General features: G+C 52.8%; 1 protein-coding gene across 5 annotated transcripts; it reads right to left on the bottom strand.

Annotated features, from left to right (window-relative positions):
- On the bottom strand, nucleotides 1-25,003 carry CBLC (Cbl proto-oncogene C). Of its 5 annotated transcripts, XM_065534589.2 has the most exons (12): nucleotides 24,588-25,003; nucleotides 22,308-22,454; nucleotides 21,986-22,142; nucleotides 21,447-21,568; nucleotides 18,890-19,027; nucleotides 13,499-13,586; nucleotides 10,976-11,107; nucleotides 9,854-10,000; nucleotides 8,636-8,713; nucleotides 2,336-2,425; nucleotides 2,139-2,208; nucleotides 1,955-2,038 (listed from the first exon to the last, which is right to left on the bottom strand). In XM_065534589.2, the coding sequence occupies exons 1-11, from the start codon at nucleotides 24,938-24,940 to the stop codon at nucleotides 2,146-2,148; spliced, it is 1,515 nt and encodes a 504-aa protein (XP_065390661.1). In that variant the 5' UTR covers nucleotides 24,941-25,003; the 3' UTR covers nucleotides 1,955-2,038; nucleotides 2,139-2,145. The 5 variants fall into 5 exon arrangements, with proteins under 5 accessions (XP_005589603.3, XP_005589605.2, XP_065390661.1 ...); XM_005589546.5 differs by lacking the exon at nucleotides 2,336-2,425 and having other exon boundaries at nucleotides 1-2,038; XM_065534590.2 differs by lacking the exon at nucleotides 18,890-19,027.
- Nucleotides 25,004-25,012: the final 9 nt, after the last annotated feature.

Here is a 25,012-nt window from a genome sequence, read left to right as displayed (position 1 = left end):
TTTTTGTATTTTTAGTAGAGATGGGGTTTCACCATGTTGGCCAGGCTGGTCTCGAACTCCTGACTTCAGATGATCTGCCCACCTCGGCCTCCCAAAGTGCTGGGATTACAGGTGTAAGCCACCGCGCCCGGCCCTGATACATTCTTTCAAGCCTCTTGTCCATTAGAATACTTTTTCATCATTTAAAAAATTTTCTTTTCTTTTTTGAGATGGGGTCTTGCCCTGTTGCCCAGGCTGGAGTGCAGTGGTGCAATCTCGGCTCACTGCAGCCCTGACCTCTCGGGCTCAAGCCATCCTCCCACCTCAGCCTCCCGAGTAGCTAGGACTTACAGGCATGTGCCATCATGCCTAGCTAATTTTTCCAAAATTTTTTGTAGAGATGGAGTTTCATCATGTTGCTCAGGCTGGTCTCGAACTTCTGAGCTCAAGCAACCCACCTGCCTCAGCCTCCCGAAGTGCTGGGATTACAGCCATGAGCCACCACGTCTGGCCTCATCATCTTTTAAGTCTCAGCTCAGACATCACCTCCTCCTGGAAGCAGTCCCTGACCTCCCAGGCTGAGTGAGGTGCCCACTCTGGGTTCCTGTAGCCCCCTGGGATTCCCTACCCCAGCCATGCCCACTCTGGGTCATCACTATCTAGGGACGGGTCTCTTTCCTCAATGGAAGGTGAGCCCTTGTGGGGCAGTGATCACTGCTTCCTGGTCAGCATCGCTCAGCCCAGGGCTGGGCACAGGGCAAGGTCTCCGGGAATGGGGCATTTTAAACAAGGTGGAGGGAGGCTTGGGTCAATCCAAGATGAATCATGAGGTGGTATTTCTTCTTCCTCAGCAAGATTTAGACTGGAAGTTAGCAGTTACTCTGGGAGAAAGATGTCAGAGAGCAATGAAGGACAGAGAGAGGGAGGAGAACAGACTGTGGCAAGGCAAGGTGGATAACCATCGGGGAAATGTGTGGTCTTTTGACCAGGGACTTAATCTGGATGTCTGGGTCTGGGTGCAGGGATTTTTTTTGCCATGATGAAGGAGAGGGCTGGATGCCTGGTTCTCTGAGATTCTGGACTTCTAAATCCTGAGAGCAGGACTCCTGGGTATCACAGAGAGGGCTGGGGGCCCAGTTTCTTTTGGTTTCATTGTTTTTTTTGAAAGACAGGGTCTCAGTCTGTCACCCAGGCTGGATTGCTGTGGCAGAATCACAGCTCCCTGCAACCTCAGCTCCCTAGGCTCAATCTTTCCCGCTTGGCCTCCCAAAGCCTTGGAATTACAAACGTGTACCACCGTGCCTGGTCCCAGATTCCATTTGAAGATCTGAGGGTGGAGGGGGCTGGGGGCCTGGACTCCTGGGTCTGAGGGAGGAGGGGCTGGGGGCCTGGACTCCTGGGTCTGAGGGAGGAGGGGCTGGGGTCTGGGCTCCTGGGTCTGAGGGAGGAGGGGCTGGGGTCTGAACTCTTGGGTCCGAGGGAGGAGGGTCTAAGGTCTGGACTCCTGAGTGCAAGGAAGGAGGGACTGGGGGTCTGAACTCCTGGGTCTGAGGGAGGAGGGACTCGGGGGGGCGTCTGGACTCCTGGGTCTGAGGGAGGAGGGGCTGGGGCCTGGATTCCTGGGTCTGAGGGAGGAGGGGTTGGGGGTCTGAATTCTTGGGTCCAAGGGAGGAGGGTCTAGGGTCTGGACTCCTGAGTGCAAGGAAGGAGGGACTGGGGGTCTGAACTCCTAGGTCTGAGGGAGGAGGTACTAGGGTCGGGACTCCCGGGTCTGGAGGAGGAGGGACTAGGGGTCTGGACTCCTGGGTCTGAGGGAGGAGGGGCTGGGGCCTGGATTCCTGGGTCTGAGGGAGGAGGGGCTGGGGCCTGAACTGTTGGTCAGGTGGGGACCAGGCCTGGGGACTGCTCTTTCCCTGGGCCCGCTGCCCCCTGCTGCCCCCTGCTGGTCACTGCACTCTTCCTTCGCACCCTGGAGGACAGACAAGGCTTGGCAGTTTATTTCGGTTTCACAACCCCCTTCCAGCCCTTGGGGTGCCCTTTAGCAGCACATCTCGGTGCCCTGCAGGTGGAGAGAGGGGTGGGTTAGATGAGGTCACCTCCAGGTGGAGAAGGGTGGAGTGGGGTGGAGTGGGCCAGGGAGGGTTAGGGAGTGGACTCACCTGGCCTTCAGGCCGGGGCAGGGTCCTGGGGTCCCAGGGCAGCTGGAGGGGAGCTCCCCTTTAGGAGTCTCTGCAATGGAGAGATTTTGAGAGGGTGGTTGATTCCCGGCATCCAACCTTTCCCTCTGCTCCTCTTCCCTGTCCCCTTTGTCTTAGACCTGGGAGTCCCAGACCACCCTCCAGTCCCTTCCACTTACTCCATGGCCCCCTCCCTGCCCGGTTGAAGCCACAGCCTTAATTCTTGGCAAGAGAAGAGGGGCCTGAAGTCTGGGGAGGGCCAGAAGTGCCTGGGAGGGGAGATTAAGAAATGTCTCTGCTAGGCTGCAGCTTGGGTGGACGTCCTTCCACAGGCCCTGGACACAGTGGTGACACAGGGTGGCGGCCACCGTCTGACAGGACCTTTGGCCTTGTCCCTAGTCCACGCTGCCTTTTCCCTCTCACCTCTAACTCGTGTAGGAAGAAGTTTTAGTTTGTCTGTCCGCTTGTCCATCCATGTGTCCATCCCTTCTGCTCACTCATGCGCCCCACAGACAGTTCCCGAGCCTCTCCAGTGGGTCAGTCCCTTTCTTTCTTTTCTTTTTTCTTTTCTTTCTTTCTCTCTCCTTCATTCCTTCCTTCCTGCCTTCCCTCCATTTCTTTCCTTTCTCCTTCTCTCCCTCCCTCTCTCTCTCCCTTTCTTTCTCTCTCTCCCTTTCTTTCCCTTTCTTTTCTTTCTTTCTTTTCTCTTTCTTTCTCTTTCTTTTCTTTCTCTCTCTCTCTCTCTCTTTCCTTTTCTTTAAAAAAAAAAGAAAAAGAAAAAAACAAAACAACAGAGGCCAGGCGTGGTGGCTCACACTTGTAATCCCAGCACTTTGGGAGGTTGAGGTGGGTGGATCATGTGAGGTCAGGAGTTTGAGACCAGGCTGGCCAACATGGTGAAACCCTGTCTCTATGAAAAATACAAAATTAGCCAATCGTGGTGACATATTCCTGTAATTCCAGCTACTTGGGAGGCTGAGGCAGGAGAATCGTTTGAACGCAGGAGGTGGGGATTGCCATAAGTCAAGATTGCACCACTGCACTCCAGCCTGGGCAACAAGAGTGAAACTCTGTCTCAAAGCAAAACAAAGCAATACAGGGTCTCACTCTGTTGCCTAGTCTGGAGTGCAGTGATATGACCATAGCTCACTGCAGCCTTGACCTCCTGGGCTCAAACCATCCTCCTGCCTCAGCCTCCCAAAGTGCTGGGATTACAGGCATGACCCACTGCGCCAGGCCAAGGCCTTGTTTTTCGCTCTGAGAAGACAGCCGTGAACAAGACAGAAAACAATCTCTGTCCTGGTGGAGCTGATGCTCTACTGAGCCCGAGGCTTGCAGTGACTGATCAGCTCCTGAAAAAGGAAATGTCTCAGAGCATGTTCCGTCTCCTTCAAAGTGCCTGGGAGAGAGAAGATGCCGGGGAGGCCTCTTGGAGATGGGAATGACCCAGCTGATGCCTGAGTGCTGGAAGGATCCAGACAGAGGCTTCAAGTGGGTGGGGGCTTGCTGGCAAGTTAGAAGAGCAGCAAGGGTCCAATGTCGCTGGAAAGGAGGTGGAGTGGGGGAGATCAGAGATGTGGGGAAGGGTTAGATCCCCAGCCCCAGGTCTTTGGGCAGTGGAAAGGACTTTGGCTTGAGTTCTTGGAACCCTGAGAAGCCAGTGGGGGATTTCTTTCTTTCTTACTTTTTTTTTTTTTTTTAGATGGAGTCTCGATCTGTTGCCCAGGCTGGAGGGCAGTGGCCGGATCTCAGCTCACTGCAAGCTCCGCCTCCCAGGTTCACACCATTCTCCTGCTTCAGCCTCCGGAGTAGCTGGGACTACAGGCGCCCTTCACCACACCCAGCTAATTTTTTGGATTTTTACATACACAAAATGTATTTTTACATCCTGTTAGCCAGGATGGTCTCGATCTCCTGACCTCCTGACCTCATGATCCGCCCGCCTCGGCCTCCCAAAGTGCTGGGATTACAGGCGTCAGCCACCATGCCCGGCCTTTTTTTTTTTTTTTTTTTTTTTGAGACGGAAGTTTTTGCTCTGTCACCCAGGCTTGAGTGCAGTGGCACGATCTCGGCTCACTGCAACTTCCGCCTCCTGAGTTCAAGCAATTCTCCCACCTCAGCCTCCCGAGTAGGTGGGATTACGGGTGCCTGCCACCATGCCTGGCTAATTTTTGTATTTTTTAGTAGAGACAGGGTTTCACCATGTTGGCCAGGCTGGTGGTCCTGAACTCCTGACCTCAAGCGATTTGCCCACCTCGGCCTCCCAAAGTGCTGAAATTACAGGTGTGAGCCACCATGCCTGGCCGCCAGTGGAGATTTCTGAGAGGTGAGGGAGAGGATATGACTCAGGTTACAGGTGACTGAGCTTACTGGCTTCATCAAAACTCATGGGGAGGCTAGACGAAGTGGCTAATGCCAGTAATCCCAGCATTTTGGGAGGCCGAGACAGGAGGATCATTTGAGCCCAGGAGTTAGAGACCAACTTGGGCAACACGGTGAGACTGTGTCTCTAATTAAATTAAAAAATTAAAACAAAACAAAACAAAAAAAGCCAGCCTGTGGGGCTTGTGTCAGGCTGCTCCCCATTTTCCCCAAGAAAACACCGAGGGTCAGAGAGGTCCCCAGTGTTCAGTGGGGCGATGAGATCCAGCTCAATGGCAGTGTCGTCCCCTAAAGGTAGGTTTCTCAGATGGAGAACAGCAGTGTGCAGAGAGCAACCCCAGGGGCCACAGCACCATACACAGATCACAATCACAGTGACACTGACCACTGACACAGTCCCAAGTCCCATCACATCCAGTGTCCACAGCAGCCCCACCCTCACCTCTGCAAAAAAATTTTAAAATGAACCGGGTGTGGAGACATGCACCTGTAGTCCCAGCTACTCTGGGGGCTAAGGAGGGAGGATCACTTGAGCCCAGGAGATTGAGGCTATAGTGAGCTGTGATTGCACCACTGCACTCCAGCCTGGGTAACAGAAACCCCATTTTTTTTCTTTTCTTTTTTTTTTTTTTTTTGAGACAGAGTCTCACTCTGTCACCCAGGCTGGAGTGCAATGGCACTATCTCGGCTCACTGCAACCTCTGCCTCCTGGGTTCAAGCGACTTTCCTGCCTCAGCCTCCTGATTAGCTGGGATTACAGGTGCCCGCCACCACGCCTGGCTAGACAGAGGCCCCATCTTAAAAAAAAAAAAAAAAAAAGCAATGCCAGGCACATAGCAAAAATTATGACAGGCGGGGCCCACGCCTGTAATCCCAGCATTTTAGAAGGCCGAGGCGGGCAGACAACCGGAGATAAAGAGTTCAAGACCAGCCTGGCCAACATGATGAAACCCCATCTCTACTAAAAATACAACAATTAGCAGGGCGTGGTGGCGTGCACCTGTAACCCCAGCTACTCGGGAGGCTGAGCCAGGAGAATCGCTTGAACCTGGGAGGCGGAGGTTGCAATGAGCCAAGATTGTGCCACTGCACGCCAGCCTGGGCAACAGAGCTCAAAAAAAAAAAAAAAAAAAAAAAAAGTTACGACAGTTGGCTTGCTGAGAAATAGCAAACCCAAGGCCGTCTCTTCCATGGTATGTTTTGAAGAATGAAAGAGTAGGTGGGAGTGGACTGGAATTTTAATCAGGCAGGGTTTGGGGAGAGGAGGAAAGGGCGGGCAAGGCGGAGGGTACGGCCGAGGCAAAGGTGTCATCATCAGGCCCGAGGTCCCTGTCAGCCTGCCATCCTGGCTGTGTCCCCCATCACTGTCCTCAGGGAGCCGGCTGAGTGCCTCCTAATGTTTCCATTTGCTTTTGGCGGCAGGTTGGATCTGTTTTTAGCTTCCCTGGCTGGTTTCACCGCCACCCCCCGCTTCCTGCTGGCTCTCTTGTTTGCTGTGGTTGAATAATGTTCCCGGACTTCCTGAGCTGTTTGTTTGAAGACAGCTCAGTATTGATCGAAGCCTGTGTGTACTCAGCCAGAGATGCTAACAGATCTGCTTCTCCCAGCAATCCAGGGTCCCAAAAACCCTGGGGTGGTGGCATGGGGAGAAAAGAAAGCCAGGACAGGGCTCATTAAAAAATAAGTAGGCCGGGCGTGTTGGCTCACGCCTGTAATCCCAGCACTGTGGGGAGCCGAGGCTGGTGGATCACCTGAGGTTGGGAGTTCGAGACCAGCCTGACCAACATGGAGAAACCCCATCTCTACTAAAAAATACAAAATTTGCCAGGTGTGGTGGCACATGCCTGTAATCCCAGCTACTCAGGAGGCTGAGGCAGGAGAATTCGCTTGAACCCCAGAGGCAGAGGTTGCAGTGAGCCGAGATCATACTATTTCACTCCAGCCTGGGCAACAAGAGTGAAACTCCATCTCAAAAGAAAAACAAACAAAGAAAACAACAACAACAAAAAAGTAGATGGTTTGGGGGCCTTAAAGACTCCAACACTGGCTTCTCCTCTTTCAGGCTGTGTGGTTTTGGGCAGGTACTGTCACCTTTCTGAACTTTTTGCCTCCAGAAAATGGGGAGAAGAACATTTGTTTGTTTGTTTTTTTGAGACAGGGTCTCACTCTGTCATCCAGGCTGGAATGCAGTGGCACGATCTTGGCTCACTGCACCCTCTAGCTCCCGGGTTCAAGCGATTCTCCTACCACAGTCTTCCAAGTAGCTGGGATCACAGGCGTGCACCACCACGCCCAGCTAATTTTTGTATTTTTAGTAGAGACGGGGTTTCACCATGTTGGTCAGGCTGGTCTCGAACTCCTGAACTCAGTGATCCACCTGCCTCAGCCTCCCAAAGTGCTGGGATTACAGGTGTGAGCCACCACACCTGGCCGGGAGAGGAACATTTTTGACTTCATAGTGCTGTTGGGAAGACTCACTTCAGTGTATTCATTTGGTATCTATTTATTGAGCACCTATGATGTGTGTGTGTGTGCTAGGCACTGTTCTGGACTCTGGAGATATGATGGAGAAGACAACAAAGGCCTGACCTGCAGGAAGGTTGCAACCTGACAGTGCTAAAAGCCAACAAAACCAACCCTAAGCTCTGCCGGGTGGCGAAAGATCTTTGAACATACAGCAGACCAGGGGCCGGGGGGACAGCGGTGCTATTTTCACCCTTTCCTTTTTTTTTCTTTTTAGAGAACGGGGTCCCGCTATATTGCCCAGAAAGGTCTCGAAATCCTGGGCTCAGGCTTTCCTCCTGCCTCTGCCTCCCTAAGGGCTGGGATTACAGACTCTTTTTTTTCTTTACTGGTTTAGAGACAAGGTCTCATTCTGTTGCCCAGGCTGGAGTGCAGTGGTGTGATCATGCCTCACTGGAGCTACCAACTCCTGGGATCAAGGGACCCTCCCACCTCAGCCTCCCGAGCAGCCGGGACTATGGGCGTGCGCCACCACTTTGGGCTAATTTTTAAATTTTTTTGTAGTGTTGGGGTCTTACAGTGTTGCCCAGGCTGGTTTCAAACGCCTGGGCTCAAACCATCCTCCTGCCTTGGACTCCCAAAGTGTTGGGATTGCAGGCCGGGCATGGTGGCTCATGCCTGTAATCCCAGCACTTTGGGAGGCCAAGGTGGGTGGATCAACTGAGGGCAGGAGTTCAAGACCAGCCTGGCCAACATGGCAAAACCTTGTCTCTACCAAAAATCCAAAAATTATCCGGGCATGGTGGCACGTGCCTGTACTCCCAGCTACTTAAGAGGCTGAGGCAGGAGCATTGCTTGAACCTGGGAGGCAGAGGTTGCAGTGAGCTGAGATTATTCCACTGTACTGCAGCCTGGGCTACAGGGGCGAGACTCTTGCTCAAAAAAAAAAAGAAGTATTGGGATTGCAGGCATGAGCCACCACCCCAGCTAGAGGTACTATCTTGAACAGAGTGGTCAGGGAAGGCCTCCCTGAGAAGGGATGGGAAGGCGAGCCTCAGGAAAGGCGGTGCAGGCCAAGGGAACAGCTTGTGAAAAGGCCCTGAGGTAGGACACATCTGGGATGCTGGAAGGAGAGCAGGAAAGTCCTTGAGGCCGGGCACAGTGGCTTACTCCTGTAATCCCAGCACTTTGGGAGGCTGAAGGGGACAGATCACGAGGTCAGGAGTTCGAGACCAGCCTGACCAACATGGTGAAATTCTGTCTTTACTAAAAATACAAAAATTAGTGGGGCATGGTGGCGGGCGCCTGTAATACCAGCTACTCAGGAGACTGAGGCAGAAGAATTGCTTGAACCCGGGAGGCGGAGGTTGCAGTGAGCCAAGATTGTACCACTGCACTCCAGCCTGGGCGACAGAGCAAGATTCTGTCTCAAAAAAAAAAAAAAGAAAGAAAGTCCTTGAGGGGGAATGAGCCAGGAAGAAAACAAGGGATGAGGTCACAGCGGGGATGGGTACCTTGGAAATGGGTGCCAAGGATGAGTCCCTTCCCTGGCACCCCTGAGTGCGCAGGTGAACCAGGGACCCTGGAGGTGAATGAGACCCCAGCCCCCAACCTCAGACCAGTGCCTGACTCACCACCTTTGGCTGGGCATTTCTGGGTTTCCTGGGGGGCAGATCTGGCCGTGGGGGCAACTGAGGAGCCAAAACGGGCGCCTAGAGGGGACAGAGGAAGGAGAGTGGACTTGTGAGCTGCCATTTTCTTCTCACTTCCATGTTCTCCTGCCTGAGCCCCAGCATTCAGGCACTGTTCTAGACTCAGGATATAACGGAGACCAAGACCATGTACCAACACTTAGGAGGGTTACAGTCAAGGAAAGCCACAGCCCCAGCCCTTGGGGAAGCAAAAGACCAGTTCCCTAGGACCTGAGAATCTTGTTATCAGCACCCTGCTCTTCTAGAACCCAGGAGTGCCGTCCCTGAGCTCTTCCTCCCTCAGACCCAGGAGTGCAGGACCCGCAGTCCTCCTCCATTAGACTCAGGAGTACAGGCTCCAACCCCTCCTCCCTCAGACCCAGGAGTCCAGTCCCCCAGTCTCTCCTCCCTCAGACCCCGGAGTCCAGTCCCCCAGTCTCTCCTCCCTCAGACCCAGGAGTCCAGACCCCCAGTCTCTCCTCCCTCAGACCCAGGAGTCCAGATCCCAGCCCTTCCTCCCTCAGACCCAGGAGTCCAGGCCCAGCCCTTCCTCCCTCAGACCCAGGAGTCCAGGACCCCCAGCCCTCCTCCCTTAGACTCAGGAGTACAGGCTCCAAACCCTCCTCCCTCAGACCCAGGAGTCCAGGCCCCCAGTCTCTCCTCCCTCACACCCAGGAGTCCAGGACCCAGCCCCTCCTCCCTCAGACCCCCAGCCCCTCCTCCCTCAGACCCAGGAGTCCAGGACCCAGCCTTCCTCCCTCAGGCCTAGGAGTCCAGACCCAGCCCTTCCGCCCTCAGACCCAGGAGTCCAGACCCTGCCCTTCCTTCCTCAGACCCAGGAGTTCAGACCCCGCCCTTCCTCCCTCAGACCCAGGAGTCCAGGCTCCAGCCCTTCCACCCTCAGACCCAGGAGTCCAGACCCTGCCCTTCCACCCTCAGACCCAGGAGTCCAGGCCCCTAGCCCCTCCTCCCTCAGACTCAGGAGTCCGGACCCTGCCCTTCCTCCCTCAGACCCAGGAGTCCAGACCCTGCCCTTCCTCCCTCAAACCCAGGAGTCCAGGCTCCAGTCCCTCCTCCCTCAGACCCAGGAGTCCAGGCTCCAGTCCCTCCTCCCTCAGGCCTCAAGAATGTGGATTCCAGCTCCCGGCTGGCCCCGCTCACCTGCTCCAGCTCCAACTCTCTGCCTTCCTGGTCACTGCCGTCCTCTGAGTCCTCAGCAGTAGCCTGACCATGGAACTCGTAGATACTCACGGCCTCCCAGCCCTTGATCTTGCAGCGGCAGAAGGGGCAGGTCTGGCTGTCCGAGTGCTGGGGGAGGTCGGGAGGGAAAGGGTCAGTGCCCCCCTGCTCTCCATCCTGTCCCTTGGGCCAGCGAGGAGTTCCCTGCCCAAAAGATTGATGTGGGGAAGACAGAGGAAGGGAGACAGAAGGAAAGAAGAGGAGTCGTGGAGAGCAGGGGAATGTGGAGGGAAACGCTGGGAGGGAAGGTGAGAGAGGAACGGAACCAGAGTCAAGGTCAGGAGGGGGCACACAGGCCAGGGATCCCCATGGAGCCTTGGCTGCAGCTTCTGGGCCAGGCCTTTCCAGGCTCAGATCCTCACTGTGGCCCTTTTTTTTTTTTTTTTTTTTTTTTTTTTTAAAAGGAGTCTAGCTCTGTCACCTAGGCAGGAGTGCAGTGGTGCGATCTCTGCTCCCTGCAACATCTGTCTCCCGGGTTCAAGCGATTCTCATGTCTAGCCTCCTGAGCAGCTGGGATTATAGGCACCCACCACCACACCCATCTAATTTTTGCATTTTTTTTTTTTTTTTTAGTAGACACGGGGTTTCACCATGTTGACCAGGCTGGTCTCAAACTCCTGACCTCAAGTGATCCACCCACCCCGGCCTCCCAAAGTGCTGGGATTACAGACGTGAGCCACTGTGCCCAGCCTCATTGTGGCCCTTGGGAAGTCACTTTTCTCAGCCCTGTCCTCCAGGGGACGAGGCTAAGGCTCAGAGAGGTGAAGCCACTAGCGGGGCATCACCCAGGCAGGGAAGGAAGGAGAGCTTTCCACTGATAACATTGCCGGAGAGGGAGAAACTGAGGCAGCATGTGCAGAGTGGGGTGGAACCAGAGGCCCGGGGAAAGACAGCCAGCCTCCTGAGTGGTCGCCAGCAGCTCTCTGCCCTCTCTGGACTTCGGTTTCCCCATATGATCAATGAGGCATAGAGGAGATCCTCTTGGGGCTTTCCCTGTAGAGAGAGGGAGACCAGCCAGGAAGGCGGCACAGGGGTCAGACCCACCTGCCAGGCAGCCAGGCAGCGGCTGCAGAGCAGGTGCCCGCACGGCTCGATCTTCACATCCTTGTTGCTCTCAGCACAGATCTTGCAGAGCTCAAATGTGGAGTCCATGGCCCAGTAGAGCTGCAGCTGCTCCTGGCAGGTGAGAGGATAGAGAAGACAGTGAGGGGCATGCGTCAGCCATGAGGACACCCCTTGGGCCACAGGAAGAAAATCCCAAACCTCAGCTGGTTGTGGTGGCTAACGCCTGTAATCCCAGCACTTTGGAAGCTGAGGCGGGGGGATCACCTGAGGTCAGGAGTTCGAGACCAGTCTCGTCAACTATGTTGAAACCCTGTCTCTACTAAAAATACAAAAATTAGCCGGGGCATGGTGGCGCACGCCTGTAGTCCCAGCTACTCGGGAGGCTGAGGCAGGAGAATCGCTTGAACTTGGGAGATGGAAGTTGCAGTGAGCTGAGATTGCGCCATTGCACTCCAGCCTGGGCAACAAGAGCAAAACTCTCTCAAAAAAAGAAAGAAAGAAATAAAGAAAATCCCAAACCTCTGTCTTGGCGCTGTGGCTCATGCCTGTAATCTCAGCATTTCTGGCGGCTAAGCCCAGGAGTTCTGGACCAGCCTGGGAAGCATAGCATGACCCTGTTTCTATGTAAAAAAATATAAACCAAACTTCTGTGCCAGACCTGAACCCTCTCCTAAGTCCAAGGTTGGCATGTCCAACGGCCTCCTACATGTCTTCACTCATTTTTTGTGTGTGTTTTTAAAATTTATTTATTTATTTTTATTTTTATTTTTTATTTTTGAGATGGAGTCTTGCTCTGTTGCCCAGGCTGGAGTGCAGTGGCGTGATCTTGGCTCACTGCAACCTTTGCCTCCAGGTTCAAGCGATTCTTGTGCCTCAGCCTCCTGAGTAGCTGGGACTACAGGCATGAGCCACCATACGTGGCTAATTTTTGTATTTTTAGTAGAGATGGGGTTTCACCATGTTGGCTAGGCTAGTCTCGAACTCCTGACCTCAAGTGATCTGCTTGCCTTGGCCTCCCAAAGTGTTGGAATTACAGGTGGGAGCCACCTTGCCCGGCCATATCTTCACTCCTTGTTATGAGATTTCTTCTCCCCAGTTGTCTACACCCAGTGGTGCCAGATTTAGCAAATAAAAGTACTGGATGCTGCTAAATTTGAATTTCATTCTTTTTTTTCTTTTCTTTTTTTTTGGCGAGACGGGGCACCACTCTGTTACCCAGGTTGAAGTGCAGGGTCGCGATCTTGGCCTACTGCAACCTCCAACTCCCAGGCTCAAGTGATCCTCCCACCTCAGCCTCCAAAGTAGGTGGGCTAATTTTTTGCATTTTTTGTAGAGATGGGGTTTCGTCATGTTGCCCAGGTTCATCTTGAACTCCTGAGCTCAAGTGATCCACCAGCCTCAGCCTCCCAAAATACTGGGATTACAGGCATGAACCACCGCACCTAACCTAAATTTGAATTTCTTTTTTTTTTCTTGAGACCAAGCCTCACTCTGTTGCCCAGGCTGGAGTGCAGTGGTGTGATCTCGGCTCACTGCAACCTCCGCCTCCTGGGTTCAAGTGATTCTTGTGCTTCAGCCTCCCAACTCAAGTGCCTCAGCTGGGACTACAGGTGTGAGCCACCACACCCAGCTAATTTTTGTATTTTTGGTAGAGATGGGTTTCACTATGTTGGCCAGGCTGGTCTTGAACTCCTGACCTCAGGTGATCTGCCCGCCTCAGCCTACCAAAGTGCTGGGATTACGGGCGCGGTGGCACCTGGCCTCTAAATTTGAATTTCATGTAAACAGTGAATACAGTTTGAAGTATAAAGATGTCCCAAATATTGCAAGGGATATATTTATAGTAAAAAAATGTAGGGCCAGGTACAGTGGCTCATGCCTATAATCCCAGCACTTTGGGAGGTGGAGGTGGGAGGATCGTTGGAGCCCAGGAGTTCAAAACCAGCTTGGGCAACATGGCGAAACCCCATCTCTACAGAGAAATAAAAAAATTAGCTGGGTGCAGTGGCTCACACCTGTACTCCCGGTTGCTCGGGAGGCTGAGGTGGGAGGATCGCTTGAGCCAGGAGGTCGAAGCTGCAGTGAGCCATGATCGCACCACTGCACTCCAGCCTGGGTGACAGAAGAGATCCTGTCTCTAAAAATAAAAATAAATAAAATATAAATTATGTATTTATTATTGTTGTTTTTCTCTCACTCGGGGGGTGGCTGTGAAGATTAGGAGCTGGCACAGGGCCATCGCTGGCAAATGCCCAAATGCATTAGCTGTCCTGATGATCTCAGCAGCATCAGTTCCTTATATAATCCCCGTGATCACCCCTGGGAAAGAGGCAGGAGGAGCCGTATTCTCTGGAAGAATAACTGAGCCTCAGAGAGGTCAAGTGATTTACCCAAGGTCACGCAGCCACCAAGCCAACACTCCAACCCCAGGCCTCTGAGCCAAGGCAACGTGGGGGTGGCAGGGTCAGGGAACAGGACTGCGGGTGCAGGCACGGGTCTCACCTCTGATACGTGGATGCGCTGCTGGGCTTCTGCCTGGTCGAGCTCAGTCAGGTCTGGGTTGTGGTTCTTTCCATCTGGGTAGAGGTAGCTGGGGGAAGGGAAGAGAGGGGGACGGGGGGGCCATCTAGTATCTCCCACCCCCAGATGAATAAGGACCTTTATCCCCTACAGGGCCCATATCTCCCTGAGATGAGGATCTGTCCCCAATCCATTGCTGGCCTGGGGTTATTTTCCCTCTGCCCTCCTCTAATTGGGACTGCATCTTCTCAGATACCCCAGGGCAGGGCTATGTCCCCTCAGACTCCCAAGGTAGGGCACACGAAACCTCAGTGACTCAAGCTCCAGAAACAAGGATGAAATAGAATAAGAACCAGAAAACGGGATGAAAATTTCTGGCTTAGGGCGGGCACGGTGGCTCACGCCTGTAATCCCAACACTTTGGGAGGCCGAGGTGGGTGGATCACCTGAGGTCGGGAGTTCAAGACCAGCTTGGCCAACGTGATGGAACCCCGTCTCTACTGAAAATATAAAAATTAGCCGGGCGTGGTGGTGCATGCCTGTAATCCTAGCTACTCAGAGGCTGAGTCAGGAGAATTGCTAGAACCCAGGAGGCACACGTTGCAGTGAGCCGAGATCGTGCCATTGCACTGCAGCTTGGGCGACAGAGTGAGACTCTGTTTCAAAAAAAAAAAAAAAAAAAAAAGAAAAAAGAAAAATCTCTGGCTTAGCTCTTCTAGAACCTCATCCTTCTCCTCCATGCCCAAGTGTAACAGATTTTAGCGTCACAGATCATGAAAGTGACCAAATCCTAGAATCTGAGAATATCAGGATGGGAAAGATCCTCTGAGAACACCTGTACCACTGCTTCCCTCACAGACAGTGACCCAAGGCTCAGGGTGGGAAAGGCACCTACCCAAGGTCACATAGCAAGGACCAGAGAGACTCAGAACCAGGGTCGTAGGCGAGATCTCAGCACTGGGCTCCAGGACACCGGAGAAGCAAGCTCTGGACTCCCTGGGTCTCCCACTGCATCATTTCCTCAGCCTATCTGGCATGCCTCAACACTACTCCAATTATTCCCACATGTATACCACATGAAATACTGAACCCTCAGACCCACAGCGGGTCATGAGTCCTTGAGGCTAGTGGCCCTGCCTGGCCTGTCATGTGGAGCAGTGCAGGATCCCTGACCTGGGCCCCACAGTGGCTGTCCCACTAACACACTGTATGACCTGGCTGGGGCCACTCTACTTTTCTGGCCTCAGTTTCCTCTTCTGTAACATGGACGTGATCATGCCTGAGGCAAAGATTTGTGATGCGTATTAAATAAGACAGTGCTGGTAGGGCGCAGTGGCTCACACCTGTAATCCCAGCACTTTGGGAGGCTGAGGCAGGCGGATCATTTGAGGCCAGGAGTTTGAGACCAGCCTGGTCAACATGGTGAAACCCCGTTTCTACTAAAAATAGCAAAATAAATAAATAAACAAATAAAATAATAATTAGCCAGGCATGGAGGTGCGTGTCTGTAATCACAGCTACTCGGGAGGCTGAGGCAGGAGAATTTCATGAACCCAGGAGGCAGAGATTGTAGTGAATGAATACCACACCACTGCACTCTAGCCTGGGGCAACACAGCAAGACTCTGTCTCAAAAAAAACTTAAAAAAAAAAAAATAAATAAATAAAAAAGAAAGACAGTGCTTATAAAACATGCAGCCCTGGCTGGGAGCAGTGGCTCATGCCTGAATCCCAGCACTTTGAGAGGCTGAGGCAGGAGGATTGCTTGAGCCCGGGGGTTCGAGACCAGCCTAGGCAACGCAGAAAGACCCTATGTCTAAAAAAAAAAAAAAATTAAAAATATTAGCTGGGCATGGGTGGCATGTGCCTGTGGTCTCAGCTACTCAGGAGAGGCTGAAGTGGGAGGACCACCTGAGCCTGGGAGGTCGAGGCTGCAGCACTGAGCTGTGGTCATGTCACTGCACTCCAGCCTGGGTGACAGTGAGAACCTGTCACAAAAAAAAGAAACACCAAACAAAACATGCAGCACTGGCCAGGTGCAGTGGTTTACACCTGTAACCCCAGCACTTTAGGAGGCCGAGGAGGGAGGGTCACTTAAGCCCAGCAGTTTGAGACCAGCCTGGACACCATAGTGATATCTTGTCTCTATCTAATTTTTTTTCTTTTTATTCACAAGGGGGCTCACTATGTTGTCCAGGTTGGTCTCAAACTCTCGGACTCCAGTGATCCTCCTACCTCAGCCTCCCAAAGTTCTAGGATTTCAGGCATGAGCCACCATGCCTGGAGAAAATTTTTTTTTTTTTTTTTTTTTGAGATGAAGTCTCACTCTTGTCCCCCAGGCTGGAGTGCAATGGCTCGATCTCAGCTCACTGCAACCTCCACCTCCCGGGTTCAAGCGATTCTCTTGCCTCAGCCTCCCAAGTAGCTGGAATTACAGGCACCTGTCACCATGCCTGGCTACTTTTTGTATTTTTAGTAGAGACAGGGTTTCACCATGTTGGCCAGGCTGGTCTTGAACTCCTGACCTCAGGTGATCCGCCTGCCTCAGCCTCCCCAAAGTGCCAGGATTATAGGCGTGAGTCACTGAGCCCAGTGTGAATAAATTTTTTAAATTAAATATATATATATATATATATGCAGCATTCTCCTCTGTGCAAAAACACTCAATAAGAAGGGACTTCTATGATTGACTTTATTTTTATGTTTTTGAGATGGAATCTCTGTCACCCAAGCTGGAATGCAGAGGCACAATCTCGGCTCTCTGCAGCCTCAGCCTCCCGGGTTCAAGCGATTCTGCTGTCTCAGCCTCCCGAGTAGCTGGGATTGTAAGCGCACAGCACCACACCTGGCTAGAGACGGAGTTTTTTTTTTTTTTTGTAGAGATGGGGTTTCGCCATGTTGGCCAGGCTGGTCTTGAACTCCTGACCTCAAGTGATCTGCCTGCCTCTGTCTCCCAAAGAGCTGGGATTACAGGCATGAGCCACCGTGCCTGGCCTCTGATTTTTCTGCTTTAAATGGTCCCCAAGAGTAGCTGAAGTGTTGTCTCTTGTTCCTAAGTGAAAGGTTGTGATGTGTCTTATGGAGAAAACGTGTGTGTTGTATAAGCTTCCTTGAGACACAAGTCATAGTGCTGTTGGTTGTAAGTTCAATGTTAATGAACCAATGATAGGTACTGAATAAAGTGTCCTTTTTTTTTTTTTTTTGAGACGGAATCTCACTCTGTTGCCCAGGCTGGAGTGCAGTGGTGTGATCTCAGCTCACTGCAACCTCTGCCTCCCAGGTTCATGCCATTCTTCTGCCTCAGCCTCCTGAGTAGCTGGGACTACAGGTGCCCACCACCATGCCCAGCTAATTTTTTTTTTTTTGTATTTTTAGTAGAGACTGGGTTTCACCATGTTAGGCAGGATGGTCTCGATCTCCTGACCTCATGATCTGCCCGCCTCGGCCTCCCAAAGTGTTGGGACTACAGGCGTGAGCCACCGCGCCGGGCCTTGAATAAAGTGTCTTTAAACAAAAACATACATAAAGTTTACTATGTTGTGATTGATTGACAAAAATGTGGGGACCCAGCCGGGCGTGGTGGCGTGCACCTGTAGTCCTAGTTACTCAGGATCCAGGAATGTATTTCCCCTGGGAGCAACGGGTTGTTATTCAATAATTCAGGGTGTGTGGTGATTTTATAGAAGATAATTACTGCAAATTGGCCAGGCGTGTGGCTCACACCTGTAATCTGAGCACTGTGGGAGGCTGAGGTGGGCAGATTGCTTGAGTTCAGGAGTTCGAGACCAGCCTAGGCAACATGGTGAGACCCCCACCCCCCATCTCTACCAAAAATACAATAAAAATGTTTTCTTTGTTTGTTTTGTTTTTTCAGATGGAGTCTCGCTCTGTCACCCAGGCTGGAGTGCAGCGGCGTGATCTCAGCTCACTGAAACCTCCACCTGCCAACCTGCCAGGTTCAAGCAATTCTATCTCAGCCTCCAGAGTAGTTAGGATTACAGGTGCCCGCCACAGCGCCCAGCTAATTTTTAAAAAAATTTTTAGTAGAGATGGGGTTTTGCCATGTTGACCAGGCTGGTCTGAGGTGATCACCTGGTCACCTTAGGTGATCCGCCCACCTTGGCCTCCCAAAGTGCTGGGATTACAGGTGTGAACCACCGTGCCCCCACCAAAAACGTTAGAAAAAATTATATATTAAAAAATTAATAATTACTGCAAATAATCAACAGCATATCTATCTATCTATCTAGCTAGCTAGCTATCTACCTACCTTCCTATCTCCTCTCTTGTATGTCAGTAGCCATATAGATATGACTGATAAGAAATTTCTGGCCGAAGGTGAAACTCTGAAAAGAAACCTGCCTTCTTGGCCGGGCATGGTGGCTCACACTTGTAATCTCAGCACTTTGGCAGTCCGAGGAGGGAGGATCACTGGAGGTCAGGAGTTTGAGACCAGCCTGGCCAACATGGCGAAACTCCATCTCCACTAAATATCCAAAAATTAGGGCCAGGCATGGTGGCTCATGCCTGTAATCTCAGCACTTTGGGGGGCCGAGGTGGGTAGATCACGAGGTCAGGAGTTCGAGACCAGCCTGACCAACATGGTGGAACCCTGTCTCTACTGAAAATACAAAACAAAACAAACAAACAAAAAAACTAGCCAGGCGTGGTGGTGCGTGCCTGTAATTCCAGTTACTCAGGAGGCTGAGGCAGGAGAATTGCTTGAACCTGGGAGGTGGAGGTTGCAGTGAGCCGAGATCACGCCATTGCACTCCAGCCCAGGTGACAGAGCGAGACTCCATCTCAAAAAAAAAAAAAAAAGAAAACCACCAGTCTAGCAAGTTCTCCAGTTCTGTTTCTGCACCATCAGTCTAGATTCTAGAGCAGGATCTGATATCTAGAAGCAAAAGCTGGCTGGGCACGGTGGCTCATACCTGTCATTTCAACACTTTGGGAGGCCGAGGCGGGCAGATCGCTTGAGCCCAGGAGTTCGAGACCAGCCTGGGCAACATGGCGAAACCCCATCTCATTTTTTAAAAATTAACTAAAATAAAAGAGAAAGAAAATAGAATCAAATGCTCTTGAGCTCCGTTCCAAGGAATGGAGCCCCTGCGGTTGTGGCCAACGCCCCACACACTTCTCAGAGCTGTGGCTGGGCCCTATTTATGGCCACTTTGTGCCAACCTCAGAGGCGCCCCTTCCTCAAGACCTTTGACTGCCACCTGCTGGAATCTTGTAGTACTGCAAGATTTGAGATGTCCGCTATGTGAATGGTTGCAACCTCAAACGTGGTGGCTACTGGCAGTGCTCAACATGCAAGATCTTTCTAATCAGATTTTGCTGACACCCTCCTCCTACCAGAATAGAGACTCACAAGCCATCCTTCTGTCCCTCCAGGAGCACCTGGGACAGGGGTTTGTTGGCAGGGATGGTCTGCAGGATGCTGCCATCTGAGCTCACGTAGCCGATGGCCCACTGCCCCAGGCGAGTACAGCTGGGCCGGAAGATGTAGCTGGAGGGAGAGGTAGGTAGGATGGGGTGAGGGAGTGGTTACCGCAGTCCCTTTTGCGAACTCCTAGTCCCCCGCCCTGTTGGGAATCCAGGTGTCTTAAGTCCTCACCCCCAGTTTCCCATTCTTTAGGCAACGGCATGTGCTAGATCCCTGCCTGCCTCTATAGGTGATATCTGCTGTTTTTGCCTGCTTGGCTCTTTTATGATAAAAACAGCCCTGTTTGTATTTGGAGATCTCTCCCTGCTTCACTGGAGTTTAAACAAGGCTGGGCTGACCAATCAGTGCATTTCAGGACCCCTGACTACAGTGATGGGAGTCTGTTCTGGGACTTGCTGGAAGTGTCAGAGCAAGGTGCCCCCTTTCTTACAGAGGTTGCTAACAAGGTAGGGTACACAGCTGGGACTTCTAGAAGTCATTTGCCACCATGAGGAGAAACCATGTTTGAGAATGAAGCAAACAGAGGAAAGCAGAGAAAGGGGATGAACAGGAACTGATTCCTGACAGTAGCCATTGAGCACCTGGATCTAGCCATGCCTGAAACCCACACCCTGGCCTTCTTTTCTTTCCTTCCTTTTTTTTTTTTTTTTTGAGACAGAATCTTGCTCTGTTGCCCAGGCTGGAGTGCAGTGGCAGGATCCTGGCTCACTGCAACCTCTGCCTTTCGAGTTCAAGTGATTCTTGTGCCTCAACCTCCCAAGTAAATGGGACTATAGGCACACATCACCATGCCACACTAATTTTTGTATTTTTTTTTTTTTTTGAGACAGAGTCTTGTTCTGTTACCCAGGCTGGAGCGCAGTGGTGCAATCTTGGCTCACTGCAAGCTCTGCCTTCCGGGTTCATGCCATTCTCCTGCCTCAGCCTCCCGAGTAGCTGGGACTACAGGCACCCGCCACCGCGCCTGGCTAATTCGTTTTGTTTTTTTAGTAGAGACAAGGTTTCACCCTGTTAGCCGGTATGGTCTTGATCTCCTGACCTCGTGATCTGCCTGCTTTGGCCTCCCAAAGTGCTGGAATTACAGACATGAGTCACCAGGCCCGACTGTATTTTTTTTTTTTTTTTTTGAGACAGAATCTCGCTCTTATTGCCCAGGCTGGAGTGCAACGGCATGATCTTGGCTCACTGTAACCTCTGCCTCCCGGGTTCAAGCAATTCTCCTGCCTCAGCCTCCTGAGTAGCTGGGATTACAGGTGCACGCCTGGCTAATTTTTTTTGTATTTTTAGTAGAGACGAGGTTTCGCCATGTTGGCCAGGCTGGTCTCAAACTCTTGACCTCAGGTGATCCACCCTCCTCGGCCTCCCAAAGTGCTGGGATTACAGGCGTGAGCCACCGTGACAGGCCTAATTTTTGTATTTTTAGTAGAGATGGGGTTTCTTTCTTTTTTTTTTTTTTTTTTTTTTTTTTGAGACTGAGTCTGGCTCTGTCGCCCAGGCTGGAGTGCAGTGGCCGGATCTCAGCTCACTGCAAGCTCCGCCTCCCGGGTTTACGCCATTCTCCTGCCTCAGCCTCCGGAGTAGCTGGGACCACAGGCGCCCGCCACCTCGCCCGGCTAGTTTTTTGTATTTTTTAGTAGAGACGGGGTTTCACCGTGTTAGCCAGGATGGTCTCGATCTCCTGACCTTGTGATCCGCCCGTCTCAGCCTCCCAAAGTGCTGGGATTACAGGCTTGAGCCACTGTGCCCGGCTGAGATGGGGTTTCACCATGTTGGCCAGGCTGGTCTTGAACTCCTGACCTCAAGTGATTTGCCCGCCTCGGCATCCCAAAGTGCTGGGATTACAGGTGTGAGCCACTGTGCCAGGCCTGGCCTTTTCAATTATAGGAATTTATTATTTCCTTTTTCTTTTCCCTTAAATCAGTTTGAAGTGTAACTGGAAGAATGCTAATGCACTCACCTTCCTACTCCTGCACCTCAGCCCTGCAGAGACTCACAAACCTGACCTCCTATTCTCTTGGTATTCTAGACAGCTCAATTCTCAGCCCTCTGAGAATTGTCGGGGGCGGGGGGGGGGGTACCCAAGAGCTCAAAACTCCTGGCTTGAAATAATTTAAGGACTCACACATCTTGTTTTTCAGTCTCCTATGCCAATAGGTGGGAAAGTCACCCTCCAAATATTGAACAGATGGTGCAACATGGCTCTGACCTACCAGAAATGGACGTTACCCTGAAGCAGGGTCTTTGGGCTCCTTGCAGGCACTATCCCTTAGCTGCAGGATTATGGGACAGTACAGGAGGTCTCCAGAGAAGAGACGGGCTGGGAGGGGCACTCAGTGTCCTGCCTCTGAGTTATCAACTCTCTGGGGTCCCGGGTACCTCTGTTCCCACTCTTGGAAGGACATCTGGGCTCCACCATGCACCAGCCCAGAGCCCAGATCCCTGAGCCCTGCAGCCTTGTTCCTCCAAGCCCTGGACCCTTTACCTTCCTGGCTTGTCCCTGCAGGCCTGCAGACGCTCTTGGACCTCATCATAGGTGAGGAAGGCCATGTAGCCTGGGTGGTTGACTGCCAGGAGCTGCCAATTCTTGAGGAGTGTTGGCCATGGCTGGGGTGGGGCAGAGTTTGGATCAGAGAGAGACCAGGAAAGCAGTCACATCCCTAAGTAGTCCCCAGGGGCCCGAGAATCCAGCCACCTCCTTCACACCCATGGTGAGCCTCAGGCATATCCCTTTTATAAGACCCCAAGCTCTTTTTTCTCCAGGACTCAAGAGTTTGGGACCCTAGCTTCCTCCTTCCTCAGACCCAAGAGTCCAGGCCTCCAGCCCCCTCCTCCCACAGACCCTGGAGTCCAGGCCCCAGCCCCTCCTCCCTCAGACCCTGGAGTCCAGGCCCCAGCCCCTCCTCCCTCAGACCCTGGAGTCCAGGCCCCCAGCCCCTCCTCCCTCAGACCCAGGAATTCAGGTTTCAGCCCTCTTCTTCCTCCTGGACCCAAGTCTGGCTCCCAGCCTTGGCCTTCCCTGACCTGGAAGAGCCTGGTGAAGACGTCGAACTCGAAGATGGACACGTGCCCGCTGCAGGTGAGGTCGATGGTGGTGCGCAAGGCCAGGGCTGTGCAGCCTGGTTCCACAGGGTGGCAGGTGCCCAGGAGGGACTCAAACTCAGCCCAGGGCAGCACGCACCTGGGTGGGAGAGGGGTGGGGGAGACACCGCTGAGGCCTCTTGGAGCCTATGATGGGACGCTCTGCAGGAGGGAAGCAGCTGTGGGCCTGGACTCCTGGGTCCCTGGGCCAGGGTGGGATGGGGCTCTGGGAGCTGAGGGTCCCTGAGGACAAAGGCTTACTCACCGAGCTCCACAACGCTCCCTCCAGAAGATGTGGGCTGGGGCCTTGGTGAGCTGGTACACGTGTCCACAGTACTTCCCCCCGGGGAAGAGTGCGTGCAGCTCTGCGTGCATGTGGCTGAAGATGATGGCCAGCTTGGCCAGCTGTCGCCTGTGGGGATGGGCAAGGACTCTGGCTATCCTCGAGGCTCCCACTGACACCCTCTTCCTCCCGTCATGGGGAACACCTGCAGGGACAAGGCTCTGGACTCTGTCTCATCAGTGTAAGGTAAGAGTCCATTCCTGCTGGGTGTGGTGGCTCACGCCTGTAATCCCAGCACTTTGGGAGGCCGAGGTGGGTGGGTCACTTGAAGTCAGGAGTTCATGACTAGCCTGGCCAACGTGGTAAAACCCTGTCTCTACTGAAAATACAAAAACTGGCCTGGCATGGTGGCATCCATCTGTAATCCCAGCCACTCAAGAGGCTGAGGCAGGAGAATTGCTGGAACCCAGGAGGTGGAGGTGGCAGTGAGCTGAGATCGTGCCACTGCACTCCAGCCTGGGTGACACAGCAAGACTCTGTCTCAAAAAAAAAAAAAAAAGTAAAAACTATATATATGCCTTTTATTAGATTTGGCCAGATGTAGTGGCTCATGCTTGTAATCCCAGCACTTTGGCAGACTGAGGTGGGTGGATCACTTGAGGTCAGGAGTTTGAGAATAGCCTGGCCAACATGGTGAAACCCTGTCTGTAATAAAAACTACAAAAACTATCACTGCGTGGTGGTGGGTGCCTGTAATCCTAGCTACTCGGGAGGCTGAGGCAGGAGAATCACTTGAACCCGGGAGGCGGGGGCTGCAGTGAGTCAAAATCACTGCACTCCAGCCTGGGCAACAGAGTGAGACCATGTCTAAAAAAAAAAAAAAAAATTATGCTGACTTTTGCAGAAATCCAGCTTTCCTATATATTAAGGGAAGACTATTTGATTCTGTATGATGGTGGTTCTACCTACAGGTACGAGTGTCTGACTAGTCAACTCTGCCTTCCAAGAATGATTGTGCCTCGGCATTTTCATTTAAAACATAGATAATATTTATGAAAAAATTCCTTTTATCACTCTCTTATAATTTGGGCATTATAGTGATTAAAAAACTATAGGTGTGTATGTTGTTAAACCTCTGCATATCATTTCAGGATGAATTAAGGAAGCACTTGGCTGGACATGGTGGCTCTCGCCTGTAATCTCAGCATTGCGGGAGGCTGAGGTGGGAAGATCGCATAAGGCCAGGAGTTTGAGACCAGCCTAGACAACATAGCAAGACCTCCTCTCTACCAAAAAATAACAAGATTAGCCTGGCATGGTGGTGCACGCCTGTGGTCCCGGCTCCATGGGAGGCTGAGGTGGGAGGATCACTTGAGCCCACGAGATTGAGGCTGCAGTGAGCCATGATGGTGCCACTGTACTCCAGCCTGGGTGACAGAGCAAGACCTCGTGTCCCAAAAACCAAAAAAATAGAGACACTACAAAATATTTGATATAAAGAAGTGTCATGAGTCACTGAACTAGACCTTGTTCTGGGCTCTGGGCCCCAAACCTCGTCTGCCCTGTCACTCTGAGGTTCCTTCCCCTGTGCAGTGCAGCAGAGAGGTGGCCTCCAGGCAGGTCTCGGAGGAACTAATTCCTCAGGAACTAAAGACCAAGTGGGTAGTCCAGGCAGAAACCGTGACGGGGACCTAATGATCAGTCTCTTTGGGTGTGTCCATCTACCTCTCCTCAACCTAGGAGCCCATGGGGTCTCCACATTCTGAGGCCTGATCCTCCCAGCTGGGCCTCCCAAAGAGCTGGGATTACAGGTGTGAGCCACTGTACCTAGCCAGACCAGGCCAAGTTCTGATCACAAATGTGCACACATCTAGAGAACTTTGAATCAGATAATAATAGTAATAGCTAACTTTTATTTTATCCTCAACGTAGGAAGCCCCATAGGGTCCCCGAATTCTGAGATAGTGGGATAGTGGGAACCAGAATCGGGCTGCTGGGTGACCGAGGAAAAGGCAAAATGGGGCTGAGAGCGTGGGCGCCCAAGGAAGGAGAAAACTGGGTGGCCCATTTTCCAGGTTCCAGTAGGAAGGAGGGGCTGGGTCTGGACCCCTGGGTCTGAGGGAGGAGGGGCTGGGGGCCTGGATCCCTGAGTCTGAGGGAGGATGGGCTGGGGGCCTGGACTCCTGGGTCTGAGGGAGGAGGGGGCTGGGAGCAAGACCTGGGCTTCACCCCTGAGGACTTTGTTCTGGGGCGAAGGCTCACCTGAGACTGGAGCCCGCCCGGAAGAGCTCGTCGTTGGCACTCCTTCGGCCCCGGGGCGGCAGCAGCGCGCCCAGCTGCCTGCTCTTGGCCTCCAGATTGGCCAGGTAGACGAGGAGAAAGTCCCTGGAGCCGCCGGGACCCCCGGGGCCGCCTCTGCCGGCCGCCCGCTGAGCACGGGCCACCTCTCGAAGCAGCTGCGCTGTGCGGGGCAGCAGGTCCCGCAGCGAAGGGGGACTGAGGGACAGCCGAGGGTCGCTGCATTGCTCTTCTAGGCGCTGCAGCATCCTCACTGCCCGGCCCAGGGCGCGGGCCTCTTCCCACTGTCGCCCCCACGGGGCCACCGCCACAGCCATGGGAGCCTCGCGTATGCCGGGAGGGACCGGTGCGGCCGGGGTAGGCGCCGCCTCGCCCAGAGTGAAAGGAGA

This window comes from Macaca fascicularis, chromosome 19 (assembly GCF_037993035.2).
Source record: "Macaca fascicularis isolate 582-1 chromosome 19, T2T-MFA8v1.1".
In the NCBI taxonomy this organism is placed as follows: Eukaryota; Metazoa; Chordata; class Mammalia; order Primates; family Cercopithecidae; genus Macaca; species Macaca fascicularis.
Note: the sequence above shows the minus strand (reverse complement) of the source record. Positions and strands in the feature narration are given on the sequence as shown.

Bases quoted from the DNA above. Each gene is read 5' to 3' on its own strand.
- CBLC (XM_065534589.2), bottom strand. From the start codon at position 24,940: ATGGCTGTGGCGGTGGCCCCGTGGGGGCGACAGTGGGAAGAGGCCCGC. The intron at 21,569-21,985 runs GTCAGGGAAGGC...GCCCCACCCCAG, and splicing joins TCTTCACCAGGCTCTTCCAG to CCATGGCCAACACTCCTCAA. The intron at 8,714-9,853 runs GTGAGCGGGGCC...TGTCCCCTCTAG, and splicing joins GAGAGTTGGAGCTGGAGCAG to GCGCCCGTTTTGGCTCCTCA.